Source organism: Asterias amurensis, chromosome 13 (genome assembly GCF_032118995.1).
Source record: "Asterias amurensis chromosome 13, ASM3211899v1".
Classification (NCBI taxonomy): Eukaryota; Metazoa; Echinodermata; class Asteroidea; order Forcipulatida; family Asteriidae; genus Asterias; species Asterias amurensis.
This window is the reverse complement of record NC_092660.1, coordinates 3,798,659-3,825,687: the sequence shown is the minus strand read 5'-3', so window position 1 is coordinate 3,825,687 and position 27,029 is coordinate 3,798,659. Positions and strand designations below refer to the sequence as shown.

At 36.4% G+C, this 27,029-nt stretch overlaps 1 protein-coding gene across 1 annotated transcript; it reads right to left on the bottom strand.

Annotated features, from left to right (window-relative positions):
* Positions 1–27,029, bottom strand: LOC139946542 (neuronal acetylcholine receptor subunit alpha-10-like). The gene is made up of 8 exons (XM_071944239.1): positions 26,633–27,029; positions 17,831–17,976; positions 16,455–16,499; positions 15,038–15,147; positions 11,555–11,757; positions 7,781–8,013; positions 6,456–6,549; positions 1–1,027 (listed from the first exon to the last, which is right to left on the bottom strand). The coding sequence occupies exons 1-8, from the start codon at positions 26,703–26,705 to the stop codon at positions 477–479; spliced, it is 1,455 nt and encodes a 484-aa protein (XP_071800340.1). The 5' UTR covers positions 26,706–27,029; the 3' UTR covers positions 1–476.

Genomic DNA, 27,029 nt, shown 5'->3' with positions numbered 1-27,029 from the left:
GGTCGATTACTTATCGATACACATAAAATTTCTTGTAGTATGCAAACATCCCAAGCTAATCAAAATGTATCAGAAACGAGCTGATTTCACATGCAAAGGATTGGTGGCATAATTCAGTTGCGTTATGGTGTCTTCAAAAGTCAGATATACGGGTTTGGATTTGTTGTTTATTTTTTAATATACGACTCGACAAATTACCAACGAAGGGAGATACTTCTATCAAAACCTGCAGGAAGGTTTTCTTGTCCCGTAGAGCTCCTTCGATTTTGAAGTCAGTTGAACTGTAAAGACATCACCTATTGCCCATTAAGAATGTCTGCATTACTTCAGGCTAAATCCAACTCTTAGAGCTGGAAAACTAATATGAACTGATCAGAGTTCGTTTCAAGCATCAACTGTTAACTTTGTGAGTAGAATGGTCTTGCAGTACTGTTCTTATAATGAGCAATTTAACGATGATCTAATTTCACTTGAATTTAACTCAACTGTTTGAATATGATGAGTAAAGTGGCAATTGTGCCCATCATATAGAAAATCATAAAGAGGCGATCTACTACTTGGGCCACCTGTTTCCACTCGCCCCGGATGAATTCAGAGTGCTCTGTTCCGTCGTAATGCTCTCTTATCACTCTCATGTGATCCATCATGCGACGTAGGATATCAGACTGTTGGCGACAGCACGCCCTCTCGGGACCATCTTTACTCAGGTAGCGGCCACTGTTTATGGCTTGAATGGGAGACTCGTCTCCTGGTGGCTGGTGATTCTGATGTAATGGTGTCGTCATGTCCATAATGGAGGTCTCGCTCTCTTGCATCTTCATGAAGAGCTTGTTCTCTTTATTACCCTTGGTCGTCTTGCTGAGCGTTAGCTGTAGACGCAGTATTGGGCCGAGTTTAACAATGAAAAGTCGTCTCATCCAGCGCGGTACTGGCCGGCATACGGGGCCTCGATGGTGCAGGTTGAGAATGATCACCGTCAACATGATTGAAATGGACACAAGGAGCATGGTTGCCGCATAGTATTGTCCTGTAAACAACAACAACAACAAATGTACTGTAAATTAACAACATGATTGAAATGGATACAAGGAGCTTGGTTGTCGCATAGTATTGTCCTGTAAACAACAATAACAACAACAAATGTACTGTAAATTAACAACATGATTGAAATGGACACAAGGAGCTTGGTTGCCGCGTAGTATTGTCCTGTAAACAATAACAACAACAAATGTTCTGTTAGTTTACAACATGATTGAAAATGACACCAGGAGCATGGTTGCCGCGTAGTGTTGTCCTGTAAACAACAACAATAACAACAACAAATGTACTGTTGTACTGTAAGTTACTAAGTAGCCCTATGTAGATAGGGCTATGCAAGTTTGCAACATGATTGAAATGGACACAGGGAGCATGGTCGCCGCATAGTATTGTCCAGTCAACAACAATAACAACAACAAATGTTCTGTAACTTAACAACAAGATTAAAACTGACCGCAAAGTATTGGCCTGTAAACAACATTAACAACAAAAGCCTCTGCAACATATCAACATGATTGAAATAGGCCTATGGAGCATATGGTGCCTCATAGTATGTTCATGTAAACAACAATAACAACAAACATATTTGTAAATAATCAACATCATACTGAAACGAACACACTCAGAGAGGAAAAATAGCTGCCGAATAATGTCCTGAAAACAACTAAAAAATTAGTTGTAACCATCGACAAGACAAAAAAGGACAAATGGAGCATTGCTGGCGCATAGTATTGTTATTTATTTGTCTGTAAACCACAACAAGAACAAACGGCATTGTAAATTATCAACATGATTTAAATTGAAACAGGGAGCTGTGTTGCTGTATAATAATATAATTATGTAAACATCAATAATCGTAATAGTAACTGCAAATCATCAACATTATAACAATATATAAATGGACACATGGTTAATGAATACGGGTCTGATCCATGTTTTATCATCGTGTGTGAACAGTAGCCATGCCTATTGTATTACATGATTATTTACATCACGCATATCTACTTCTCAAACAAGAACTTGGACTGTAAACTCATCAGCGGGTTTTTGATGAGACCGGTGGTGGGGGGCAACCAAAATTAATTATTTTTCAGATTAAACCAAAATATAATGAGACTTGTGAGTTATAAAATGTTCGTCCTCAAAAGGCACTGGGCACAACTCTCAAAGACCAGTGTTCTCACTTGGTGTATTCCACGAATGCATATAATAACAAACCTGTGGAAATATGTGCTCAATTGGTCATCGAAGTTGCAAGAGAATAACGAAAGAAAAAAACACCCTTGTCGCACACATTTTGTGTGCTTTCAGATGTATCATAAAAGGCTTTTAGCTGAAGTCTTCTATTATTTGAGTTAGAAAACTGCGTTTCTTGAGAGGGAGCAGTTTCTCACAATGTTTTACACTTACTATCAACAGCTCTCCATTGCTCTTTTTTGTTTAATGCCAAGTTAGTTTGTAAGCCAACAATTATTCTGAGTCATCATACATTTAGTGTTTGGTACCTTTAATGCATACACATTAGCGGATGATTTCTTTGTCTCTAAATAATATCTCGGACAGTCACGTAAACTTCTTGGCATTTTGTTTTACCTTCTTACTGCACTCCACGCCTTCAATGGCAGAAAAAAACCTTACGGGCTAGCTTACGGCTTCATATCTTCATTAGTAGCATGATCTAAAACCATGTTAATAATCTCAATCGGAAGCCAGTCTGCCTCTTTCTATAAATAGTGCGATGGTGGTTTTTATATTATTTGTAATGACTGATGAAGCCCTCCACAGTAAAGCGTGGAACATAACACCGAAGGGTTTGATTGGAACTAGTGGTTTGGTTTTGTCCAAACGGAAACACGTTGAGCTTTAGGCATGGATGACGCTCAGTCCACGTTACTACGGCCAATGGGGTCACGATTCGCTCAGATTGCTTGATCAAGCTGACGATCACAAAAACAAACCTACCCACGTTATAAAAGGGAAATACTTTTTCCTTTTTTTAAGAGTAGATGTATTAAACTCCTTTCTCTTTCATGTAGCCTATTGTTGTGTACTTGGATTGTCCCCTTCATTGCACCTGACAAAAACATATAGTGTTGTTGATATGAAAACTCAGCAAGATTTTGTTGTTGTTTTCGCTGCTGTTGTTGTTGTGGTGGTGGTTGCTGTTGTAATAATTAGTTATTCTTTAAGTGCTACCACTGTCTTCCTTAGATAAGTGTTAATAATTTGTGTTCTCTCGCTATTCACCAATCTGTACGTTATTAATGCATGCTGAAATGCCCTTTGACCTCAATAATAAATCATACATAATTTACCTATTGTGAATAAAACTTAATTTTTAATAAAGTAACCTCCGTAATTATGTCAATGCTCTGGACGTGATCGACCAAATTTCCAAATGAAAGAAGTAATCAGTGTTTGGAAATTACTACGAAGTATGTCTCATTATTCATAATAAAGCGATGCACTGTATATAACGCTATCGTGGTGATCCAAATACACCAGCTGACTTTGTTCTTAAATTACCGGATATGACGGGAAAACAGTCGGTCTAAATTAGTACTAAGTAGAAACAATAAAACTATAGGCGACAACAACATGCTAAGGTGCACTATCGGCAGCTTCAAAGAGTTCTAACCATGAAGTGAACTTATAGATCAAATAATCGAGATTTTGTTCTTAGATTTATGTTGACGTTCCTGGATGGCTCGCTGAGTAAACTGATTTTTAAACGTTTAATGAAAGAAAGTTAGTTTGATATTGGATATTGGACAATGGACATTGTACAACGAATGTCTATTTTTGATACATATAGGACTTTGGACATTCAATTTATTTGGTGTTTGAATTTGAACATTCATTTGTGAAAGTAGACATTCACTGTACAAATCTATAACAATGTCCAATGTCAAATATCGAAAAAGCACAGTGGACATTCGCTGTACAAACCTATACGAATGTCCAATGTACAACATTGAAATAGATTCGTTGTACAAACATATAGGCCTATGTAAATTTGCAATCCAGTATTGGGAATTCTTTGTTCAACTTGACAGGACCCCACAAACCGGATCCGTATAAGGTTTTGGGTATGCCATGAGAGGGCGGGGTTGGGAGGAGTGGAAGGGGGTGAGGTGGTGGAGGGTGTGTTTGTGCATAGAGCTAGGACCTAGCTCTATGGTCTGTGTGATCAAAGACATGTGCAGAACAATAAATAAGGGGGTGAATATATACGCCCCTTTTACCCACTGAATCCGATTAGAGATTGTGAATGGTGTTTCATCTAGCATGATCATGTGCGTGTGAATTCCAACACGAGACTTTAAAGACGCGCGAACGAGCGTAAATATTGTACATCCCGTGTTCTCGCTTCATTGAAGATAGCACAGACAATTCAACCCAACTTCCATAATACTGACCACCCGGAAATATTTCAACACTTATAAATGCATCCTGATTATTCATTATCTTAAGAAAATTAATTAAAGTATATTCGCGTAGTGTCATGCATGCACAGTGTTGACTTAAGAGGCGCAGCAAACTGTTCGTTTTGTAAAGCATTATCTCCAGATTGAATTTATGCTGATTTGACTAGCCAAGCCGTTTCCACTAAACTCGTGATAAAATTGGCCATAAATCCATTTGACTCATTAACCTTTAGCTGTAAAGGTGATGAGGCATGTCGTAATGCCGGTGCTATACCATGGGGGGTGGGGGTGCTGTGAAATTATGAATCACAACCCCCTTGTCCTTACACAAAGTCATTATAGCGTAAATCAAATCCAAGCATGGGCCTAATTTTACAGAGCTATTGCTTAAAGGTAACTGCCGTCGAGTTCACCAAACTCTTCTTGGCTCATGCTTAAAGGAACACGTTGCCTTGGATTGGTCGAGTTGGTCTTTGAAAAGCAGTCTGTAACCGTTTCTTATAAAATGGATATGGGTAGAAGGATGTTGTAAAAGTAGAATAAATGATCTACACAAAATATGCGCGAAATTGCGTGGTTTTCTTTTAACCTCGTCGACTAACACGGTAGGCCATAATATGGGAGTCAATGTTTGACTCCCATAAATTGCCGACCGTGTTAGTTCGCGACATAAAAGGAAGACCGTGCAATTTTGAGTGATACTTGTGTGGATCATTATATTCTATTTTAATATAGGTTTTCTCGGTCAAATTCGGCAAATGAGCAGTCAATTTAATTTTCATGCGTTCGAATTAAAGCTGTTTTGCTTTTCCAGTTTTTACTGCGTTTCAAATTCAGAATTCGGCCATTCAATTTCGTTTTGGGCCGAGTCAAATTCCTTAAGCACTCTGTTCAATTTAGCGTACCGTCATTCTTTTTCGTGACACACACGCCTGAAGAAGCGTCTGCGAATTTGAATGCTGCTTTGATGAATTGTTAAATTGAATGATTATTTTGTTCATTCGAATGACGCAACATTACATTTGACCGAATCCAAAACGAAATCGATTGACCCTTTTGAGTAGCATTCGATTTTGTGCGAAATAGAATAGCTTGGTGGTTAAATTGGCTGCTCTTTTTGTCAAAATTGACCGAGAAAACCTATATATCTTTCTAACCATATGCATTTCATAACAAACGGTTGCAAACGCTTTTGCAAAGACCAACTCGTCCGATCCAAGGCAACGTGTTTCTTTAAAGGTACTGCCGTCGAGTTCACCAAACTCTTCCTACCTCCTCGGGGTTAATCTTATGACTTAGGACGAGTCCCAGAGGAGGCACTGTACCATGTAAACATGACGATTAATCTTTACCCTTAAAGTAATCTTAAAATAGGACGAGTTAACTCGTCCTAACTCGAGATAGGACTATCCTAGCACTTCGTGAAATCGGCTGCAGGACACCTTTGGTAATTTTTAAATAGAACAGTTTTCTCACTTGGGGTATCCCAACATAAATTATGCACAACATAACAAATCTATGGATGTTTGTACTCAATAAATATTGGTCATCGAAGTTGCAAGAGAATTATGAAAGAGAACACCACTGTAGCAAAGTTTGTGTGCGTTCAATGTCTAATAACAGGCTCAAGGCCTGATGTCTTTTATTAAAAGAATTCCTCTTTCTCAAAAACTGTGTTGTTTCTGAGAGAGCTGTTTCTCACAATGTTTTATACAGCTCTCCATTGCTCGTTACCAAGTAAGTTTCTTTTGTAATGATTACTTCGAGTAATTACCAAACGTGTCCAGGGGGTCGATTTCACAAAAAGTTATAGGACAAGTCCTAACTTAGGACTAGTCCCAGGAGATATACAAATTGCATGTATAGTCCTAAGTTAGGACGAGTAACTGGTCCTAACTCGAGATAAGACTAGTCCTACAAACTCTTTGTGAAATCCACCCCAGGTGTCTTTAAAATAGAACGAATAATTCTTGTGATTAATTGACTCACCAATAACGGGTACAGTACTTGATGGGGGCATCGACTCGGCAATTAAGAGCAGAAAAACCGTCAATGACAGCAACACAGTGATGCCAAGGCTGACCTGCGGGTTGAAAACATAGCACAAACACCATGATAGGATTGGAATTGACTCTGAGCTACCGGGCAATCTCGGATGGTACCCAAGCCTACATTACTATGGACTGTAAAAGGGGTAACCCTGTGTCAGCCTTAGGAGTAGGTAACAACGGCCCCTGGGGTGGATTTCACAAGAGTTAAGACTAGTCTTATCTCGAGTTAGGACGAGTTACTCGTCCTAACTTAGGACTAGTCTCACGTGTTGTAAATCTCGTAGGACTAGTTCTAAGTTAGGACTTGTCCTAACTCTTTGTTAAATCGACCCCCTGGAAAATTAGTTGATTGTGGCAATCAAGAACTGTGTGTCTGGCGACTTGCATAAAAGAAATAAAGAAGAAGAAAAAAATAGATTGGAGTTAGCCCGTCTTTAATATAGTGTTTTATATAATTCAGATTGCGCAAGTTGTAGGCACATATCTGAAAAATCTCACACTTTGAAGAAGGGTCCTGTTCAAACAGCACGCGAGGCGATCAGTCTACACTGCAAACAACTGATGGGGTGTTAAAATTGACATCATGGGTGTGGTCACATTATGTAACCAAGAGAGAATTAAAATTAACATCACGGTGTAATAAGACCAAGTTTTTGTGTTGGCAGATTAGCATCCAATTTTTAACACCCCAGATTTTGCATTTGTAGAAAAACCTCCCGCAACGAAACATGTTTAAAGGCAAAGCATACTTTTATTATTTGGAACCGTTCGCTTTTTTTTTGACAATTACCAAATGTGTACAGTTCCTTTAAGCAACTGATTTTGAAGCATGATCTATACATTAGTCGCTTATCTCAGTCATATTAAAGGCAGTGGACACTATATATGGATAATTACTTAGCATAAAACCTTACTTGGTAATGAGTATAAACATTGTGAGAAACGGCTCCATCTGAAGTGGAATAGTTTTCGAGAAAGAATTTATTTCCCACGAATTTGATTTCGAGACTTGAGGTCTCGAAATCAAGCATCTGAAAGCACACACCTTCGTGTGTCAAGGCTGTTTTTTCTTTCATTATTATCTCGCAACTTCGATGACCGATTGAGCTCAAATTTTCACAGTTTTTTTTTTAAATGCATACGTTGAGATACACCAAGTAAGAAGACTGGTCTTTGACAATTACCAATAGTGTTCAGTGTCTTTAATCAGAAAAAAAAAATTATTCTTCTTGCAGACGAGAGAGAGACAGAAACAAAATGTACCTTTTCCCCTGAGTCGGCTGGAAGCACAAATCCAAGGATAGTAATCCCTGACACCATAACGCACGGCATAACAAGATTGAAGACGTAATACATGGACCGTCGTTTGAAGTGGACAGTATACAAGACGTCTCTGTAAGTATATTGCGGTGCATCAGGATAGTTACTAGTTATTGTTTGTACATCCAGGTCTAACATGTCCCATTCACCATCACTGGTGAAGACAGACTTATCACCTGAAATAACCAATTAAACAAAACAATTAGTAGTATGAACGATAAGTCTAGATATTTATACCTATATTGGCAATAACAACACATGTATCAAAAGCATTACAATCATACAGACTACAAACAGCGATTGAGACAGCATTGTTACTAATACAAAAATAAATAAAACGGACATTTATATTGCGCAGTTATCTATATTACTCTACTGCGCATTACAAGGAATACAAAAATGCAGAGAAATCATTGACAAAAAAATACACTAACAGAGCAAGAATGAGTTAAATGGGTGAAGTATACACATGGGTTTTTAACTTAGATTTAAATAAATTAAGTGAAGAACAAGACTGTGTTAATTCGCCATTATACACTTTCGGTAAACAGTATTGTCCAAGTCCCACACTTCGTGTATCACAACTTATATATAAAATAACAATCCTGTGGAAATTTAGGCTCAATCGGACATCGGAGTCGGGAGAAAATAACGGGAAAACCCACTCCTGTTTTCGCGCGTTTCGCCGTGTCATGACATGTGTTTATAACAAATCCGTAATTCTCGTTAACGAGAATTTATATTGTTTTACCGTTTTCTCAAAAAGTGAAGCATTTCATGGACTAATATTTCAAGAGAAGTCTTTCACCATTACCTTCTGTAAACCCTGTAAATTATTTGTAAATCTGTGAACTTTTTTTTTTTTTCTGTACCGAAAGGTTCCAATGGCTTTAAGGAAAACCACGCAATTTCGAGACACATTGTGTGGATCATTGTATTATACTTATACAGCATCTTTCCAACCTATGCATTTCATAACATTCGGTTACAAACGCTTTTTATAGACCAACTCGTCCGATCCAAGGCAACGTGTTCCTTTAAAGGCAGTGGACACTATTGGTAATAACTCAAAATAGTTATTAGCACAAAACCTTACTTGGTAAAGAGTATCGGGGAGAGGTTGATAGTATAAAACATTGTGAGAAACTGCTCCCTCTGAAGTAATGTAGTTTTCGAGAAAGAAGTAATTTTCCACGAATTTGATTTCGAGACCTCAAGTTTAGAATTTGAGGTCTCGAAATCAAGCATCAGAAAGCACACAACTTCGTATGACAAGGGTGGTTTTTCTTTCATTATCCCTTTAGTCCCTGCACCGCCCGAGTTTGCTGAAATCCAATTTCTCAAGATTCTTGCAGTAAATTACTGGAACCGTAGTTCAAATTTTAAAAGGTAGCCATGGCTTAATGTGTATGCACAATTTTTTACCCTTTCGGTAACATTTGTATATAAGTACAAGTTCTCATGGGAACAATAAATGCCTCTCGTTAAACGGCTACGGTAATTTTTATGGCGAATATTTTTGTGCACGGATAAAATGGACACAATATATAGCTTTTCAAGGCAAAAGTCTGGCTCAATGCTCATACTGATTAGGCGGCTGGGCGGTACGGTGGCTAATAGGGTTTAATGCGTAACGCAGTAAACCGATTTAACACCAGGAAATATGCATAATTATAGTCAGGTTGCACAGTCGGGGCTATAAGCGATTGGGATTGTCAGGGCGCATTCAGACGTGGTTCCATTGTTCTTTTCAACCAACCAAAGCAATGCATTTGGGGAAAGGGTGCTTGTCTTTCTGGGAACGGCATTGAATATTCTGCCACCGAGGAGTTAAGATAGATTGTATAGTTTCGCAAAATTCCCTCCCTCCCTCCCTCCCTGGGGTTAATAGAAGGGCAGGGTATTACGGAATACGGGGTACAGATTGAGTTGATTGATAATCTTACAACTTACACTTAAAGCGGCAAGTTTAGCTTGTTCCTATAAACATGAAGCTAATAGGCATTGTAGCCTGTGAGGAAGTGGTAAATTAATTTATGTGAATTGATATGGATAAGTATGGTGGTAATAAAATGATGTGATTGTATATAAAGAAGTAGATTAATTTGGTACCTTCTTGGCAACTCGCTGGAAGTGGGAACCTCATTGACCCGGAGTTTTCTCCAGTCAATGAGTGCATTTATAATTATAATAATTGTAATTAGTCTGGTACCTTCTTTGGCAAATCGCCGAGAAGTGGGAACCTTTGCGGATTGGAAATTTACCGTTCGCAAAGTAAGGAATTGGGACCCTTTGCGAATTGGTCGCAAAGTGTATTATAATGGGAACTGGTATACTTCTTTATGAGTGGATATCACTGGATGGAATTAAATAAAGGGAAATCCCTTATATTATTATGAATTGGCGTTTTACCACGGAATTCAGAGTACGGAATAAATTAACTCTTGGCAGAGTTCACTACAACAACAAATCCTTGTGTCTGTGTATATTTATCAGGTGGTAAATGGCTATTATCTCGCAACTTCGACGACCGATTGAGTTCAAATTTGCACAGGTTTGTTATTTTATGCATATGTTTAGATACACCAACTCTGAAGACTAGTCTTTGACAATTTCCAATAGTGTCCACTGTCTTTAACTTCAAGAATAATTATGTGGTTTGAGTAGTTCTATTGCGCGTTTTCCTTTGAACTGTCGGTACTATCTCAGTCCTGTATATGAGTCGTGTAATGTTACATCAATAAACTCGCAGGGTTCTGAATATCATTATTTAAATTATTCATTGGTAATAACGATACAATAACTCATGGAGTTTGATAAGTCTTCCTATGCAAATTCGCCGGAAATTAATCGATGAACTTTTTCTTAATTTATGGTTTTTGATCTACACAATAAAGACCACGCGAGCATAATAAAGTCCATTATTTACGCGAAATTAAAGTTCAATCCAATTAAAATTGTCATTTTATTTAGGTTTGTGACGAATCTACTAAAAATTCGAGACGGTATTTAAAAAAAAAACGATAAATAAAGTATATGGTAGGTTGTAAAAATCCGTAAAACACTTTAGCAAACGAAAAAAAAATAAGTTAGTTAATTAAAAACCTGTTTCAACTTAAAGAACGGGCCAATATTGTAAACAATAATTCTTTGGTTAGTTTAATAATAGCCTAATCATGATATCAAATAATGTGTATCGAACCCCAATCAAATTGACTTCAGATGCACCATGGGTCAAACTTGAGTTTACAGCTTTGTTATCAAATCATAAACTATCATGTGATATATAGATTAGTTCAAAGGCAGTGGGAACTATTGGTAATTGTCAAAGACCAGTCTTCTCACTTGGTGTATATCAACATATGCATAAAATAGCAATTCTGTGAAAAATTTACATTGGTAAATTGGTCGTCGGAGTTGCGAGATAACTATGAAAGAAAAAACACCCCTGTCACAAGAAGTTGCGTGCTTTTAGATGCTTGATTTCGAGACCTCAATTAATTCTAAACTTGAGGTCTCGAAATCAAATTCGTGGAAAGTTTCTTCTTTCCCGAAAACTACGTCACTTCAGAGGGAGCCGTTTCTCACAGTGTTTGATACCATCAACCTCTCCCCATTACTCGTTACCAAGTAAGGTTTTATGCTGATAATTATTTTGAGTAATTACCAATAGTGTCCACTGCCTTTAATCATGAATTCAAATAGTAAGTATCGAACCTGTGCCATTCAAGTTCACTTCAGATGCGTCATGCTGCCATGGTCCAAATTTGAGTTTACAGCTTTGCTTATCAAACGGGAACTGGGTGACATCGATATTACAATATGACTTGAAGATTACTGGCGCTGCCCAGTTTACTTTACCATTGCTGTACACTGTACACACTTTGTTGCTGAGGTAAGCAACATAGTTGTCGGCAGCGCTGAAATAAACAAAATAAGGAGAAACAAAGTTTTTAGATTTGTTTACTTAAAAAAAAAAAATTGGTAGGTCTACTACACAAACAAAATAAACAGCAGCAGCAGCTGAAAGGGTCACTTAACAGTGGAAAAAATATAGCATAAGAGAAATATAAACAATCACACATAAAGTAAAGAAGTACGAAAATTACAAAACCCTTCATAAAAGCTTTTAATCTTCGGATATAACTTTTGGTTGGCAGGGGCCTTCCTGGGTAAGGCAAAAGTATGAAAAAGACTGTCATAAGAGCAATGTGCCCACCCAGACCCCGCCAACAAAGGGAATACATGTAATTAAAGTAGAACTGAAATAAAAGTATGGATATCAAAAATGGAGATGATAAAATATTTTAGACCAGAACACTACATGATGAGTTTGTACAACGCACTGTAAAAACTAGGTGTTTAAATTGACACAATATGGGTGTTGTTACATATACTGAATAGAGAATCATTTTACACCATAGAGTGTTAAAATAACACCAATTAATACCAACAAATTACATTGGTGTTATTTTAACACCCTACGATGTCAAGTTTGATTCTCTCTTCGGTATCTTTATGTGACAATAGACCTACCCATGGTGTAAATTTTAACACCAAATTTTTGGGCAGTGTATCTTTAAAATAAAAAGTATTGTCTGCATAAGAGTATTTGTATTACATATATTTGTTTGCCTGCCTTAGTGTTGTTAGGTGCCTTAGTGTTATGTCTTGGAGAAAGACTCTGCCAGGGTCGAAACGTCAGGCCTTTAACTATTTTGTTTTTGTAAGCAGTTTGCAACAGCTTATTATATTGTCTCATTCATAGGAAACATATTCACTTCAAATAACTGGGGCAAGGGATTGTAATTTCCGTGTATTTTCAATCAGCCTTCTGAGACGCAAGTCCAATTGTCAGTTTTATAGGGTATTTTCGTATACAATATAGATTTGATATCTGGTTTAAGCTCCAGTGATTCTGGATTCACACAATAATCAAATAGGAAATTATACTGGCACACTTTTGCTGAATAGAGTCACAAGTGGTTGACAAAACAAGTAAGGAATGTTTAACAAAAAACACAACTGATGCTATAGTCATCAAAAAGTTGGCTTGTATATTTCTCAGAATACTTACGCTACACTTTGTAGCCCTACATGAATAGGCGCCAACGGTATTTAAAAAAAAAATCAAACACTTATGACAAGATAAACGTGCGATCAACCAAAGATTATGAATGGTGACAGGAAATCGCAGTCATTAATTTTTCAAACTCAACCGCTTATTCATTCTCATATGGTAAGGTACTTTTCCTGCAGCTAGATCTAATGTCATGACATTACTGCGCATGTCAGTAATAATATGCGCATATCAAGGTCAGATGCACTTTGAAATGGGAGACTTTATTGAAGAGAATAGTTAACATTCAGCACTCGCTTGTTGAAGTGAACCCAATGGATTGTTTTTTTTTTGCATTTTTGTTTTCTAAAGGATTATTTTGATCAATGTAGTGTCTTACTTTGGTTAGGACATTGAAAACAATAATTGAGTATGTTTTATACGAGCGCATCAGTATGTTAATGGCAGTGGACACTATTGGTAATTGTCAAAGACTAGCCTTCACAGTTGGTGTACCTCTCATATGCATAAAATAACAAACCTGTGAAAATTTGAGCCCAATCGGCCGTCGAAGTTGCGAGATAATAATGAAAGAAAAAACACCCTTGTCACACAAAGTTGTGTGCTTTCAGATGCTTGATTTCGAGACCTCGAATTCTAAATCTGAGGTCTCGAAATCAAATTCGTGGAACATTACTTCGTTCTCGAAAACTACATTACTTCGGAGGTAGCCGTTTCTCACAATGTTTTATACTATCAACCTCTCCCCATTTTTCGTAATCAAGAAAGGTTTTATGGTAATAGTTATTTTGAGTAATTACCAATAGTGACCACTTTCTTTAATAAGATAGTGATGGTAGTAAGCATCCTGTGAGGATACTTAGTCTGAATTGCCCCCTTTAGAAACCAATAAAAGAAATTGAACAATTTTAATCTGCAAAGTTCGCATTGAGGCGCCGTTTTGTAACAGATTCAAATGTCCCTGGTGTCTATTTAGGAATGCTGCGGCCTGAGTTGCGGTTGGTACCCGTTGTTTTCTCGCTAAACCGGTCGGAGTTGACGTTCTTAATACCAAATAACATTAGAGTTCTTTTGTGATGATGTCTCAAAACATTGAGACTCTATTATGAAAATATCTTTCTCGATAATTTGGCTCAAAATAACCATTGCGTTGGAACCCCATCCCCACCCCTCCCGAAAGAATAGAATAGAATAGAAGTCTCCCAAAAATCCGAGAACATACTCCGCGGTTGTAGTAGAATAATAACAAGAACCAACTCTACCTGATGGCAAGTAGATTACACACACGGTGTTACCGCAAACCAAATTATATAGCTACGACCCTACCTTTAAGCTTGAACTTTTGCAATGATAAATTTGATCAATGTTGTCGGGTGTACAATGTATAAGCATATTGTGGCATTTGAAACAGCAGTGACATTAACCATGAATACATTACCATGTATGCTTTCTCCAGATGACGATCACAGCATACTGATCGAAACGTCGAGTGGAAACCAACGTTTCTTTTTCAGAACCACCCCAACTCACTTCGAGATTACCACTTATTTTATTTATTTTCATTTTAAATCTTTAGACATACACAATAGTTACAAGTTGTACAGGGGCTGTCAAGGTTAAAACAAAAGTATAAAACTGTCATCAAAAGATGTGTAAAACCAGACCCCTGCCAACGATAAAATTATAATTATACAATATAAAAAGGTGATTGCACTGAAACATTTTAGAATCACACAATAGAAATCATTAAAACACAAGCAAAACCAGACTATTGAAAACAAAAAACTACACCCACAACAAAACACCGCAGCGATAAGAGGAAGGGACAACAATTGAAAATAAAAAAACATAGAATGGACTAAAAACCCTCAGAAAAAATAAAATTGGCACAGAGTGCACCCTCACAGATTCATGCCAACCCACTGGGCCCGAGGACAATGATAGCAGAGAGCCTCCCCAAACACCACCCAAAAAAGCACAAAGACCCCTTAGACAATTATTAAAGAAAACAACAATTAAAACCACTAGCACTATTAACATACTAAAAATTCCCCCCTCAGCTTCATACATGGTGTTACCGCAAACCTTACTGTGTACTTAAACAAACAACTTGGACTCACCAGTTGTATAATGTAATGTCAGGTGTCCACAGCTGATTGGAGTTAACTTTGATTTTGGAAACATTCCCCCACTCTTGTGGTTTCCATTGCAGAAACTCGTCAATCCACTCCTGGATGAAAACACAGCAAGTTTAGGATCACTAATTTAATACCAAGAACATTTTGTTTTTGTTTACCCCTTTGCGCCCATGTGTTACTGTTAGCACTGCATACTAAGTACATTCATGGAATGAGAGAAAACTAATAATAAATCCGTAATTGTGACCCGCTCTGTGGAAATAAGTCAGATGTTGACAATTTAATAAATAAAAATGGCTGAAAAGAACACACCAGCAACAGTTATTTGGTATATGTCTATAAGCTTTGGGGTGTATCGCGTTGCTGAGTGACTCTTTTTGAAACTAGCCAGTTTATAATTTATTAATACAAACGAATTACAAATAAAGTGATGTTTTAAACTACCATTACACGCAAAAGGATACAAATTAGACTGAATTATGATCACAAAATTGTTGCAATCATAGCTTTATTGCCTAAAACAGAGTGTTCTAAAGGTTAACCATGCAAATATAAATCTTAAAAAAAAAAAAAAAAATTACTCATTTTCACAGAGTGAGTCAAATATTGGTACTCACAATCTGAGAATCGTTCCATACAGAAACGTTTCTCAGGCTTCAATGTATTTGAATCTCTCTCTCTCTCTCTGAAAACTACATTCCTTACACGGGAAATGATTCTCAGAATGCTGTACATTCTAAACAGCTAAGTATCAAGTAAGTTTTTTTTCTGAATATTAATTTTGAGAACCTTTAACTTACACCTGCCAGTATTAACTTAAAAGCCATTGGACCCTTTCGGTACAGGAAAAAAAAGTTCACAGATTTACAAATAATTTACAGGGTTTACAGAAGGTAATGGTGAAAGACTTCTCTTGAAATATTATTTCATGAAATGCTTAACTTTTTGAGAAAACGGTAAAACAATTCTCGTTAACGAGAATTACGGATTTATTTTAAACACATGTCATGACACGGCGAAACGCGCGGAAACAAGGGTGGGTTTTCCCGTTATTTTCTCCCAACTCCGATGACTGATTGAGCCTAAATTTTCACAGGTTTGTTGTTTTATATACAAGTTGTGATACACGAAGTGTGGGACTTGGACAATACTGTTTACCGAAAGTGTATAATGGCTTTAGGTGTGACCATTTTAAGCGGGAAATGTCAAACAGACTCACACAAATCATATCTCCACTGTCAACCACATAAACACAACTTTGTCAGTTATTGACGATAGGTTTAAAAATATTTATAGCAACAGTGCGTCATACCAATTAAGCTCTATGGTAATTAATTATTGGAGTAATTACCAGGGGTAATAACCCTCTTCTAAAAAGTATATACAGAAAAGAACTTACAAATGTCAGCCACATGTTCGTTGTCAAGGTTTGCTTCCTTTCATCCTGCAGTTAACACAAAAATCTGCACATGTTATTCTATAAATAACCGTTGACAGAAATACTAATATTATAAAAGAATACATGTCTATAGAAAGAATGACCCAACTTCCAAAAACCCAAACAACAGCAACACAAACCAAGAGTTACCAAATCATTATGTTAAAGGCTTCGGGTACTTTTTCAAATTGTTCACAGATATGCATTAAACTTACATGGTTTGAAGATAATGATAGTGGAAAGCTTCCCTTCAAATATTACTAAACAAGGTTGTGTAGTTTTTGAGAAATAAGTAAAACAAGTCACAAAATAATTTTGGTCTCATTTCAGCATGTCAAATCCCCTTAACCAATTATGATATCATACCAAAACCATAGCATAACTGGTTAATTTGTTTTTACATGCTAAAACTGAGACAAAAATTATTACTTTTACTCATTTCTAAAAAACTACAGCACCTCAGTGAGTAAAATTTCAAGGGAATGTTTCTACTATCATAATCTTCAAACTGTGTAAGTTTAATGTAAATCTGTGGACGTTGCGTTTTTTTGTTTGGAAAAAGTACATAATTTATACCCTTTAACAATTGTTTATACTTCATACCCATGTTAGCCCATGTTTGTTCTTACTATAAGATACCAAACCAAGAAGTTATTTCGCCATTTCAAAAAATTACTATATAGACCATTATCAACAATTATCAACAAGTTTTTTCCAATTCAACAAATTCTAAAGAAAAAATATCAAGAAGTTATTGGAAAACATCATGAAATTATTTTGCCGATACCAACAAGTTCTTATTGTTATCGAGAAGTAATTTGACCATAAAAAAAGGTATTTCGCCATATCAAAAAATTACTATGTATGGAACAACACAAACACGTTTTTTTTCCAGTTCAGCAAGTTCTAAATCAAGACGTTATTGGATAACAACATCATGACACTATTTTGCCAAAACAAACAAGTTCTTATTTTTATCAAGAAGTAATTGGACAACAACATGAAATTATTTGGCCGATACCAACAAATTCTTATTATTATCAAGAACTTATTGGAACATATGAAGATATTACTATTAATATTATTATTATTATTTTATTCGCCATAACAGTACAAAACAAAATACATTGACAACATTATACCCCAAGATGGGCAAGGGTCAACAAAAGCAAATACATACTATGATCCGTAGATCTGTTGCCCCACATCTGGGGTACACAATAAAATTAATATAGATTTAACATAATATAGTACACAAAGCAATATTAAAAGCAGAAAATTAAAAACCAATAGAAAATTATAAATATGTATTAGGAATAAAAAATAAATTTCCATACCATATCAAGAACTTGCGAGACGAACAAGAGCATATCTACGTCAGTGACTGTACTTATGTTGTATACAGGACGAACATTGTGGTTGTAGGCCTCCTCCACGAAGAATTTACGGTAAAGTTCCTTGCTTTCAAGAGACCCACTGACACCTACGGGAGGAAACAAATACATTAAAGGCAATGGACTATAATTGGTAACTACTCAAAATAATTGTCAGCTTAAAAATATACTTGGTTAACAAGCAAAGGGTAGCTGGCTCCCTCTGAAGTATTCATCTGAAAACACATGTATTGTGTGCAACAGGGGTGTATTTTTCTTTCATTATCCTCTTGCAATTTCGATGACTGAGTCATCATTTTCACAGATGTGTTGTTTTACCATATTTTGGGATACATCAAGTGAGAGTAGTAAGCATTGACAATATCAACGGTGTCCTGTGGTCGATTTCACAAAGAGTTAGGACTGATCCTAACTTAGGACTAGTCCTAGGAGATATACAAATTGCATGGATAGTCCTAAGTTGAGATAAGACTAGTCCTAACTCTTTGACTAGTCCTAACTCTTTGTGAAATCCACCCCAGGGGTGGATATCACAAAGAGCTAGGACTAGTCTTATCTCAAGTTAGGACCAGCTACTCGTCCTAATTTAGGACTATCCATGCAATTTGTATATCTCCTAGGACTAGTCCTAAGTTAGGACTAGTCCTAACACTTTGTGAAATCGACCACAGTGCCCTTAACTCTGTCAGGTCGAACACGCAAGTTATCAACCAATTTCATCACCCAATTTCATCACCATTTTTTGGAGGTCGGTTGCGGATGTTGAATTTTATTGAAAACTATAGTTTCAGAATAATGCAATGATATAAAACAACACTGTAGAGTTTTTTTTATTGATTATGAAACATACATTTGGAATGAGCTTTCTGTTGATAATATTGTTTTAATATAAACCTAAACAAACATCATATTCCCACAGGCGTCATATAGGTCCTGTTTTAAGCCGTGCTGGGTCTTGGGCTGGCCTCCCCCCATAACAATAATAACCAACAACAACATGACCTTACCTTAAAGCCTTACCTTTAGCAACGATGGCCCCGAAATAATTATGAATAATTTTACAAATGATCTATATGTAGTTTTTAAACGATTATGAAAAACATCATCAAATTTGGAATGAGCTTTTTATGCTAATTGTTTTAATTATAAACTTATATCAACATCCTATTCACCCAGGAGTGATTTGGGTGCTGTTCCCTACCCCGGAGCACAGCCTTGGGCCGGCCAATTGTAAATTAATTACGGTCGCGTTCATCACCTCAGGTGCGGAGAGAGTTTTCTTCTTAATTATCTTCACATAAAACTGTGATCTATTTTTTAATAGTGTATTGCTAGCAAGTGTGTATTTCTTGAAAAGGGGCTAACACAAAATTGCATTGTAATGAGTTTAAATATCTTGCGGCGGCTTTGCCAGACCACGGTCCGCCCCCAATCGGTTGATATAGTTTTAGCTCGATCTGTTTCGTCATCATAAATAACAAGAAGAACACGATTAAATGATGTCTAGAAGCATTTACCAAAAATGATCGAAGGAAATTGACGCAGGCTAAAAATAAAAGCTCATCTCTTTAACCATAAGGGAAGGTGACATTAGTATAAAAAGAAATTTGTTTTGCGTCCGGGTTTCTGACAAAAAGGAAGGAGGAGGGGCTTTTTATTGTTTTATTTTTATTTCAAGAAGGCCGCTATTCTTTTAAAATTGCAAATATGCTGTTTCTACTGTTCACACACACACACACATACAAAGACATTGAACAAGAAAAAACTTGTTAAAAAATGAAAAGGAGGAAAGAGGAACCCTTTTTATATAATTATATATCTTTTTTAAATGGCTGCCCGACACACTTTTTTTTAAAGACAAACGGCTTGGCTATTTTTCTATATTTATTTTCTCGCTGAGACCGTTAAAACATATCTCCTTTTTCCGTTTACATACAAAAAAAGATCATGTAATGTAAAAAAAAAAAAAAAAAAAGGCGACCCCTAAAAAGGAAGCGAGCGGGACGCTAAGCATGTTTCTTTATTTACTTGGCCAATATCATAAGCAGTGGCAACAACAAGCCGTGGTTTAAGTTTGGCTTCTAGAGCCATGCAGGTGATGCCTAGTGGTGTCTATTCATGAATTCATCAGAGCCCTCAATATGCCGAAGTGTTATTTAAAAGGACTTGCAGTTGTTCACCTGTAGGCCAAGTAAAAGAAGAAAGCCTGGAAGCAACTTCACGTAGACAAATAATACAAAGAGGAAATAGAAATTATTATCAGCAAGCGCAAATATCCATTACCAACTTCAAGAGGCTGAGACTAGCTTGACTAATAGCATTCACTTGTGCATACCAATTTAAAGGCAGTGGACACTATTGGTAATTACTCAAAATAACTGTTAGCATAAAACCTTACTTGTTAACAAGTAATGGGGAGCTGTTGATAGATAAAACATTGTGAGAAACGGCTCCTTCTAAAGTAGTTTTCGAGAAAGAAGTAATTTCCACAAATTTGATTTCGAGACCTTAGATTTAGAATTTAAGGTCTCGAAATCAAGCATCTGAAAGCACACAACTCCGTGTGACAAGGGTGTGTTTTCTTTGATTATTATCTCGCAACTTCGGTGACCGATTGAGCTCAAAACATTAATGTTTACAGGTTTGTTATTTTCTGCATATGTTGAGATACAGGAAGTGAGAAGAGGTCAATTACCAATAGTGTCCAGTGTCTTTAACAAACATTTTAATACTCTATATCTGATACGAAATTTCAGTCACAAACAACCCTATAAATTAATATACCCTTTTTTATTATAATTTTGTATAAGCAATAAATAATTTAATAGTTGTTAATTTTGCATTGGGGATTAATAATGGTTTTAGGCCTAGGCCTACTTTCCAAAGTCCTGCTCAACAAATTCACGTGCAAACATCCAGAGTCCTATCCTTAGGGAAAATATAGGTTTCTTAACAACTCTTATAATTAATGCCACCAAAAACCTTACTTTGACAAGCTTTCGAAACATATTTTAGAGATTGAATAAATTCACGTTAAAATATTGTAGTTATGGATAAACATATCAGTTTTTCTGTTAAAAATTTGAATCGGAGAAACGTTACTGACAGTCACGTCTCTGATTTTGTGCATTCCTTTGCGGATTATTCTTCCCGCGTGGGACAAAGTCACCCCCGATTTTTGGCGATATCTCAAAAAACTGTTGAAATAAAAGTTAACAGGTTGGTGTTTAATTGTATATTTCCATATTTTTATGGAATTAAAATAAACAAACTGTTTCGTAAACCAATGTCATTTGTCCTTCAAAGTAAAGCCTTTAGTCATCCGTGCGGATACTAGTTTATAGCCATTTTGAGATGGGCACACTTATATGACTGGTTTAGCAGGACATTTTGTTCTTTCTCTCTTTTAAGTTTCCACGTACACCACATACATATTTAATGTGCACACAAATAATATTTATAAACCTTATTTTTATACCATCATAAATTTATTTCCATAATTGAATTTTGCCATCAACGGAATTCCCTTGATAAATAGTTCACACTTTGTGGAAGGTCTGCCCTTCGTAGCTTCGTATCGTCCCTACACCCCACTCCCACCACATGGAAATGTTGTTATCGGTCCAAAACAAAATTCCCGTGCTTTGTGCCCATGTCTACTTTGTATAAATATTTTATAGGTCCATGTGTTCACCGAATTCATGTCGTTAGTTTCTGTGACGTCACTCTATAGATGAAAGTGAGGACTATTTTTTATGAACATAGGCCTACATTTAAAGGCAGTGGTCGGGTAATTACTCGAAATAATTATTAGCATAAAACCTTAGTTGGTGACAAGTAATGGGGAGATGTTGATATAAAACATTGTGAAAAACGGTTTGCTCTGAAGTGACATAGTTTTCGAGAAAGAAGTAATTTTCCACGAACTTGATTTAGAGACCTCAGATTTAGAACTTGAGGTTTCGAAATCAACCATCTAAACGCACACAACTTTGTGTGACTATAGGGTGTTTTTTCTTCATTATTATCTCGCAAGTTTGACGACCAGTCGAGCTAAAATTTTCACAGGTTAGTTAGTTTACGTTATTATATTTTGAGATACATCAAGTGAGAAGACTGGTCTTTTACAATTACCAATAGTGTCCAATGCCTTTAACTGTAGATTTGTTACGAATCTACACGCAACTCTAGATTCGTCACACTCAACTGTGGATTCGCTACAGTTGAGTGTACAAACTACTGAAGTGATAGTTCAACTTGGAAATGATTGTTTTTTCCACAAACAACATGATGTGCAAAACTCGGCTGAAACATGTTATGTTTTTCAATTTCCCATCGAACATTTTTCAGTAAAAAAATTGTATTTACTTGAGTAAAAACATAATTATTAGCAAAAGATTCGACTCGATAATGTTGCAAGCACTATGCTTATAAATTTTGGAAAATAGTTATGAAAAACGTCGTTTGACAAGGTACACAGATTGAGGGAAATAGTTTAAGTCAGATAATAGACCCTAAAGTTAAAATTCGTAGAAACTTTTTACTTCTTTCTCGAAAACTCCGTCTCTTCAGAGGGAGCCGTTTCTCACAATGTTTTATATTATCAACAGCTCCCCATTACTCATTACCAAGGTTTTATGCTAATTATTTTGAGTAATTACCAATAGTGTCCAGTACCTTTAAGCAGACATGAAGCTTCACTTTTGAAATGGCAAGCTATTTACTCAAAAGGGCACTTCTAATGGGGAAATTATAAACTTCTGTTCGAACATTTCGAGGAGAACCGTGAAGTCTCAGTGTTGGATTTCGTGAAGAGTTAAGACTAGTCTTATCTCAAGTAAGAACAGGTAATTAAAGTTAGGACTACAGCCTTAACGTTTTTAGTTACTCCTAACGTCCTAATGACTATCTTTGTGAAATCGACTCCGGGGCCGATTTCACTAACGTTTAAGTTTGCGATCATCGCTAACACACTTGCGATGAGATCGCAAACCTCAAATCCATCGCAATTGCGATGTCGCTAATTCTGCGTTTCACTAAAGTCATCGCAATTGCGATGACGCTAAAAGGGAAATAAAGTTTTTGTACGAGGCTAAAAGTAGTGACCTTTGACATCCCGCAACAAAATCGTCGGTCGTCGCTCGAAATGAAATGGCATTGTGCAGTTTAAATGTAAATCGTTGTCATGTTGGTGCACACGAACTGTTGTGGACGATATTTAGGCACTCATTTACAAAGGGTTAAAGCATTTAGGCCTAGGGCCTCTATTATAATTTTAGATTTTAATAAACAGTTTTCGTAAATCTGTTGTAACGGTGGGATTAATGAAAATTCTGACATATCTGTCTAATAATACCATGGAGGAAGAAATAATACTAAGCTTCACACTGTCAATTTGCCAATACATTACACATTATTTTTTTCTAAAAATGATGGTTAAAATAATCGAACCCATATAGTATCCCCTTTTTACCGATATTAAGGGGCTCTTTGCTGTAGTTGCGTCGCTGATAGTTGTCATCGGCAATCTGAGTCTACCAGGTAAAAGACCGCTAGACTAAAATAATGTAGCGCCACTCATTTTTACTCTAAATCACGGGCAATTTATACGTCAAAACGTCCACCGCTATAACTATAAGCACAGAATGGCGCAATGTATCATAAGTTTGCGATGAACTTTTACTTTGCGACCACTAACATGTCATCGCAAGATTGTCATCGCTAAATAAAACTTTGCGACGAGTATATTCATTGTTAAGTTTTAGTGAAATCGTCGGCTAAAAATCCATCGCTAAGTTGCGATGGATTTTAGATTTAGCGATCGATTTCGGCGTTTGCGATGACCAAAACGCGTTAGTGAAATCGACCCCTGGGGTGGATTTCACAAGGTTAGTCCTAACTTAGGACTAGTCCTAGGCAATGCTAAGAGATAGGACTGGTCCTAAGTTAGGACCAGTAACTCATCCTAACTTAGGACTGGTCCTATCTCTTAGCATTGCCTAGGACTAGTCCTAAGTTAGGACTACCTTTGTGCAATCCACCCCAGTCTGTTTAATTACCTAGGCTAATTCTAAACATAAAACATTCCAGACATCAAATCATAATTCAAACCACGGGCGATGCAATAATTATCTTCATTTTAATTAAAGCCACTTCGCCGTTTCAAGGAAGTGCCTGATTTTGTCAAATATAGGTATGTTATTTGCTTGCATAGTTTCCCAAGTATTTTCCGCCCATGTAGTTCCAGTCAGTATTTTGTGCCAGCCCATCCCCCATTCAAAAACATTAAAGGCAGTGGACACTATTGGTAATTACTCAAAATAATTATTAGCACAAAACCTTACTTGGTAACGAGTAATGGGGAGAGGTTGATAGTATAAAACATTGTGAGAAACGGCTCCCTCTGAAGTGACGTAGTTTTCGAAAAAGAAGTAATTTTCCACAAATTTGATTTCGAGACCTCAAGTTTAGAACTTGAGGTCCCGAAATCAAGCATTTGAAAGCACACAACTTCGTGTGACAAGGATGTTTTTTCTTTCATAGTTATCTCGCAACTCCGACGACCGATCGAGCTCAAATTTTCACAGGTTTGTTATTTTGTGCATAATGTTGAGATACACCAAGTGAGAAGACTGGTCTTTGACAATTACCAATAGTGTACACTGTCTTTAAGTATATAAACTATTTAAAAAAATTAGAAATATATTTAAATGCACTGGACACTATTGGTGGTAACTCAAAATAAATGCTAGAAGCATAAAATCTTGCTTAGTAATGAGCAATGTAGACTGTTGATAGTGGGAGCAACGGCTTTCTCTGAAGTTACATATAATAGCATCTTGGAAAGATGTAATTTCTCACTTAGAAATACTAAAAGACTTCGGGCCTAAAGCTTGAAAGCACACCCACAAAAAAAAAGCAACGAGGGTGTATTTTTTCTTTCGGTACTCCCTAGCAACTTCGATGACCAATTGAGCCAACATTTTCTTCGGTTTTTTATTGTATGCATATGTTAGGATACACCAAGTGCCTGAGAGTACTGGGCCCAATTTCATAGAGCTGCTTAGCATAAAAATTTGCTTAGCATGAAATTTCTTCCTTGATAAAAACAGGATTACCAACCGAATTTCCACATGATTTTCAGGATAAGCAAACAAAGGCTGAGTTACAGTAACAAGCAGTGTGCAACAAATGGAAACTCGGTTGGTAATTCTGTATGTATTTATGAAGGATGAAATTTCATGCTAAGCAAATGTTTGTGCTTAAAAACTCTATGAAGTTGGGCCCTGGTCTTTGACAATTAAGTTTCCAGTGCTTATTACTGTATAGGCCTACGTGATATGCCATATATCACTGTACACTATTGGTAATTGTCAAAGACCAGTATTCTCACCTGGTGTATATGCTCAACATATGCATACAACTTACAAACCTGTGAAAATTTGAGCTCAATTGGTCGTTAAAGTTGCGAGATAATAATGAAAGAAAAAAAACACCCTTGTCACACAAAGTTGTGTGCTTTTAGATGCTTGATTTCGAGACCTCAAAATTCTAAATCTGAGGTTCTTGAAATCAACTTCGTGGAAAAATACTTCCTGTTTTTGAAAACTACGTTACTTCGGAGGGAGCCGTTTCTCACAATGTTTTATACTATCAACCTCTCCCCATTACTCGTTACTAAGTAAGGTTTTATGCTAATGGTTATTTTGAGTTATTGCCCATAGGATCCACATTAAGCATTCTGTATAGTTTGTAAATTGTTTTTAACTGTTTGTTGAAACAGATTTGTTAAAGATCTATTGAGAGATAAAGCGATTTGATGCCGCAATAACAGTGCCTTTTTTAACGACCCCCCAAAAATAATAATAATAAAAATAAAAATAAAATGAATACCGCGAAAATGGGTTTGTTAGTAATTATGAGACACCGCCCTATACTCAGACAAAGGTCTGAATCAAAAGCCAATTTTAATTTTTATTTTCGTTTGAATATTTTTCTTTTCGAGGGTAGAAATAATAATAATTCATTTTACTACCAGTCAACATAATAAAGGATGAATAACTAGCATGAGCTGTGTGCTCACATTCCGTGCGAAACGGTATTATGACTAATTAAATTTGTAGGAAATAAATAATGCTTTTTTGGCTGGAACTTTATGCATAAAATCGAAACCATTATGTTAATCATCGTCATCAGTTTTTATATTTTATATTTTTTATTTTTTATATATAAGTTTAGTACAGCATGCACGTCTTTAGCTTACAATCACTTCATAAATGTCAAGTAAAGGACAGACGTTTAAAGTGTCTAAAGGTAGAAATGCGTAGAATTATCTGTAAAGTGTGTAGAACCATAAATGGTTGGATGCATAAATCCAAGCCATACGTTGATCATTTTGTGATCAGTTCTTCTGTAGAAATTACGCACATTATATCTTTCCATTACGGCTCAGCAGCCTGTGTGTCCAAAACCAACAATCACTTAAAATCATTAATATGTAGTGGAAATCAGAAAGTTACAAATAAAACGTACAAATTTGCAGAATTACTTGTCAAGTGTAGAACCAATGACTGGAATTTAATGCATAAAATCCAAGCCATGCGTTAATTATTGTGATCAGTTTTTCCTGTATAAATTACCCACATTATATTTTTCCATTAACGGCTGTACATCCAAAGCTAACAATCACTTCAACTTATGTAGAGGACATAAAGTTAAAGAAACGTAAAAATGAACAATAAATACCTGTAAAGTGTAGAGCCATTAATGCAGAGCAGATCCACATTGCAGCGGTGATCTTCATCAACAACCTCTCCATTTTTAAAAATAGAAGTTGGTTTTCTCCTTCCCGCACAATAAGATCCCGATAAGTAATCCAATTGACGTCTTAATTCTACTTAATCTGCCGAGAGAAACGCTTCCTACATGTCAATTTAGCAGAACCAAAATCTTGAGCTCCCAGTACAACTTGATGATCGACTAAAACAGTAGTCCGGAAAGCAGTTGATTCCAAAACTTGTCCAAAATTTACTTTGACAAATGTTGATCCCGAAGTCTCTGTGTATGACAGACTAAGTGGATTCAGCCTGAGTTATGATGTGATTATTGAATAACATTTGTCATCACTGTTCCTCCCTCCTCG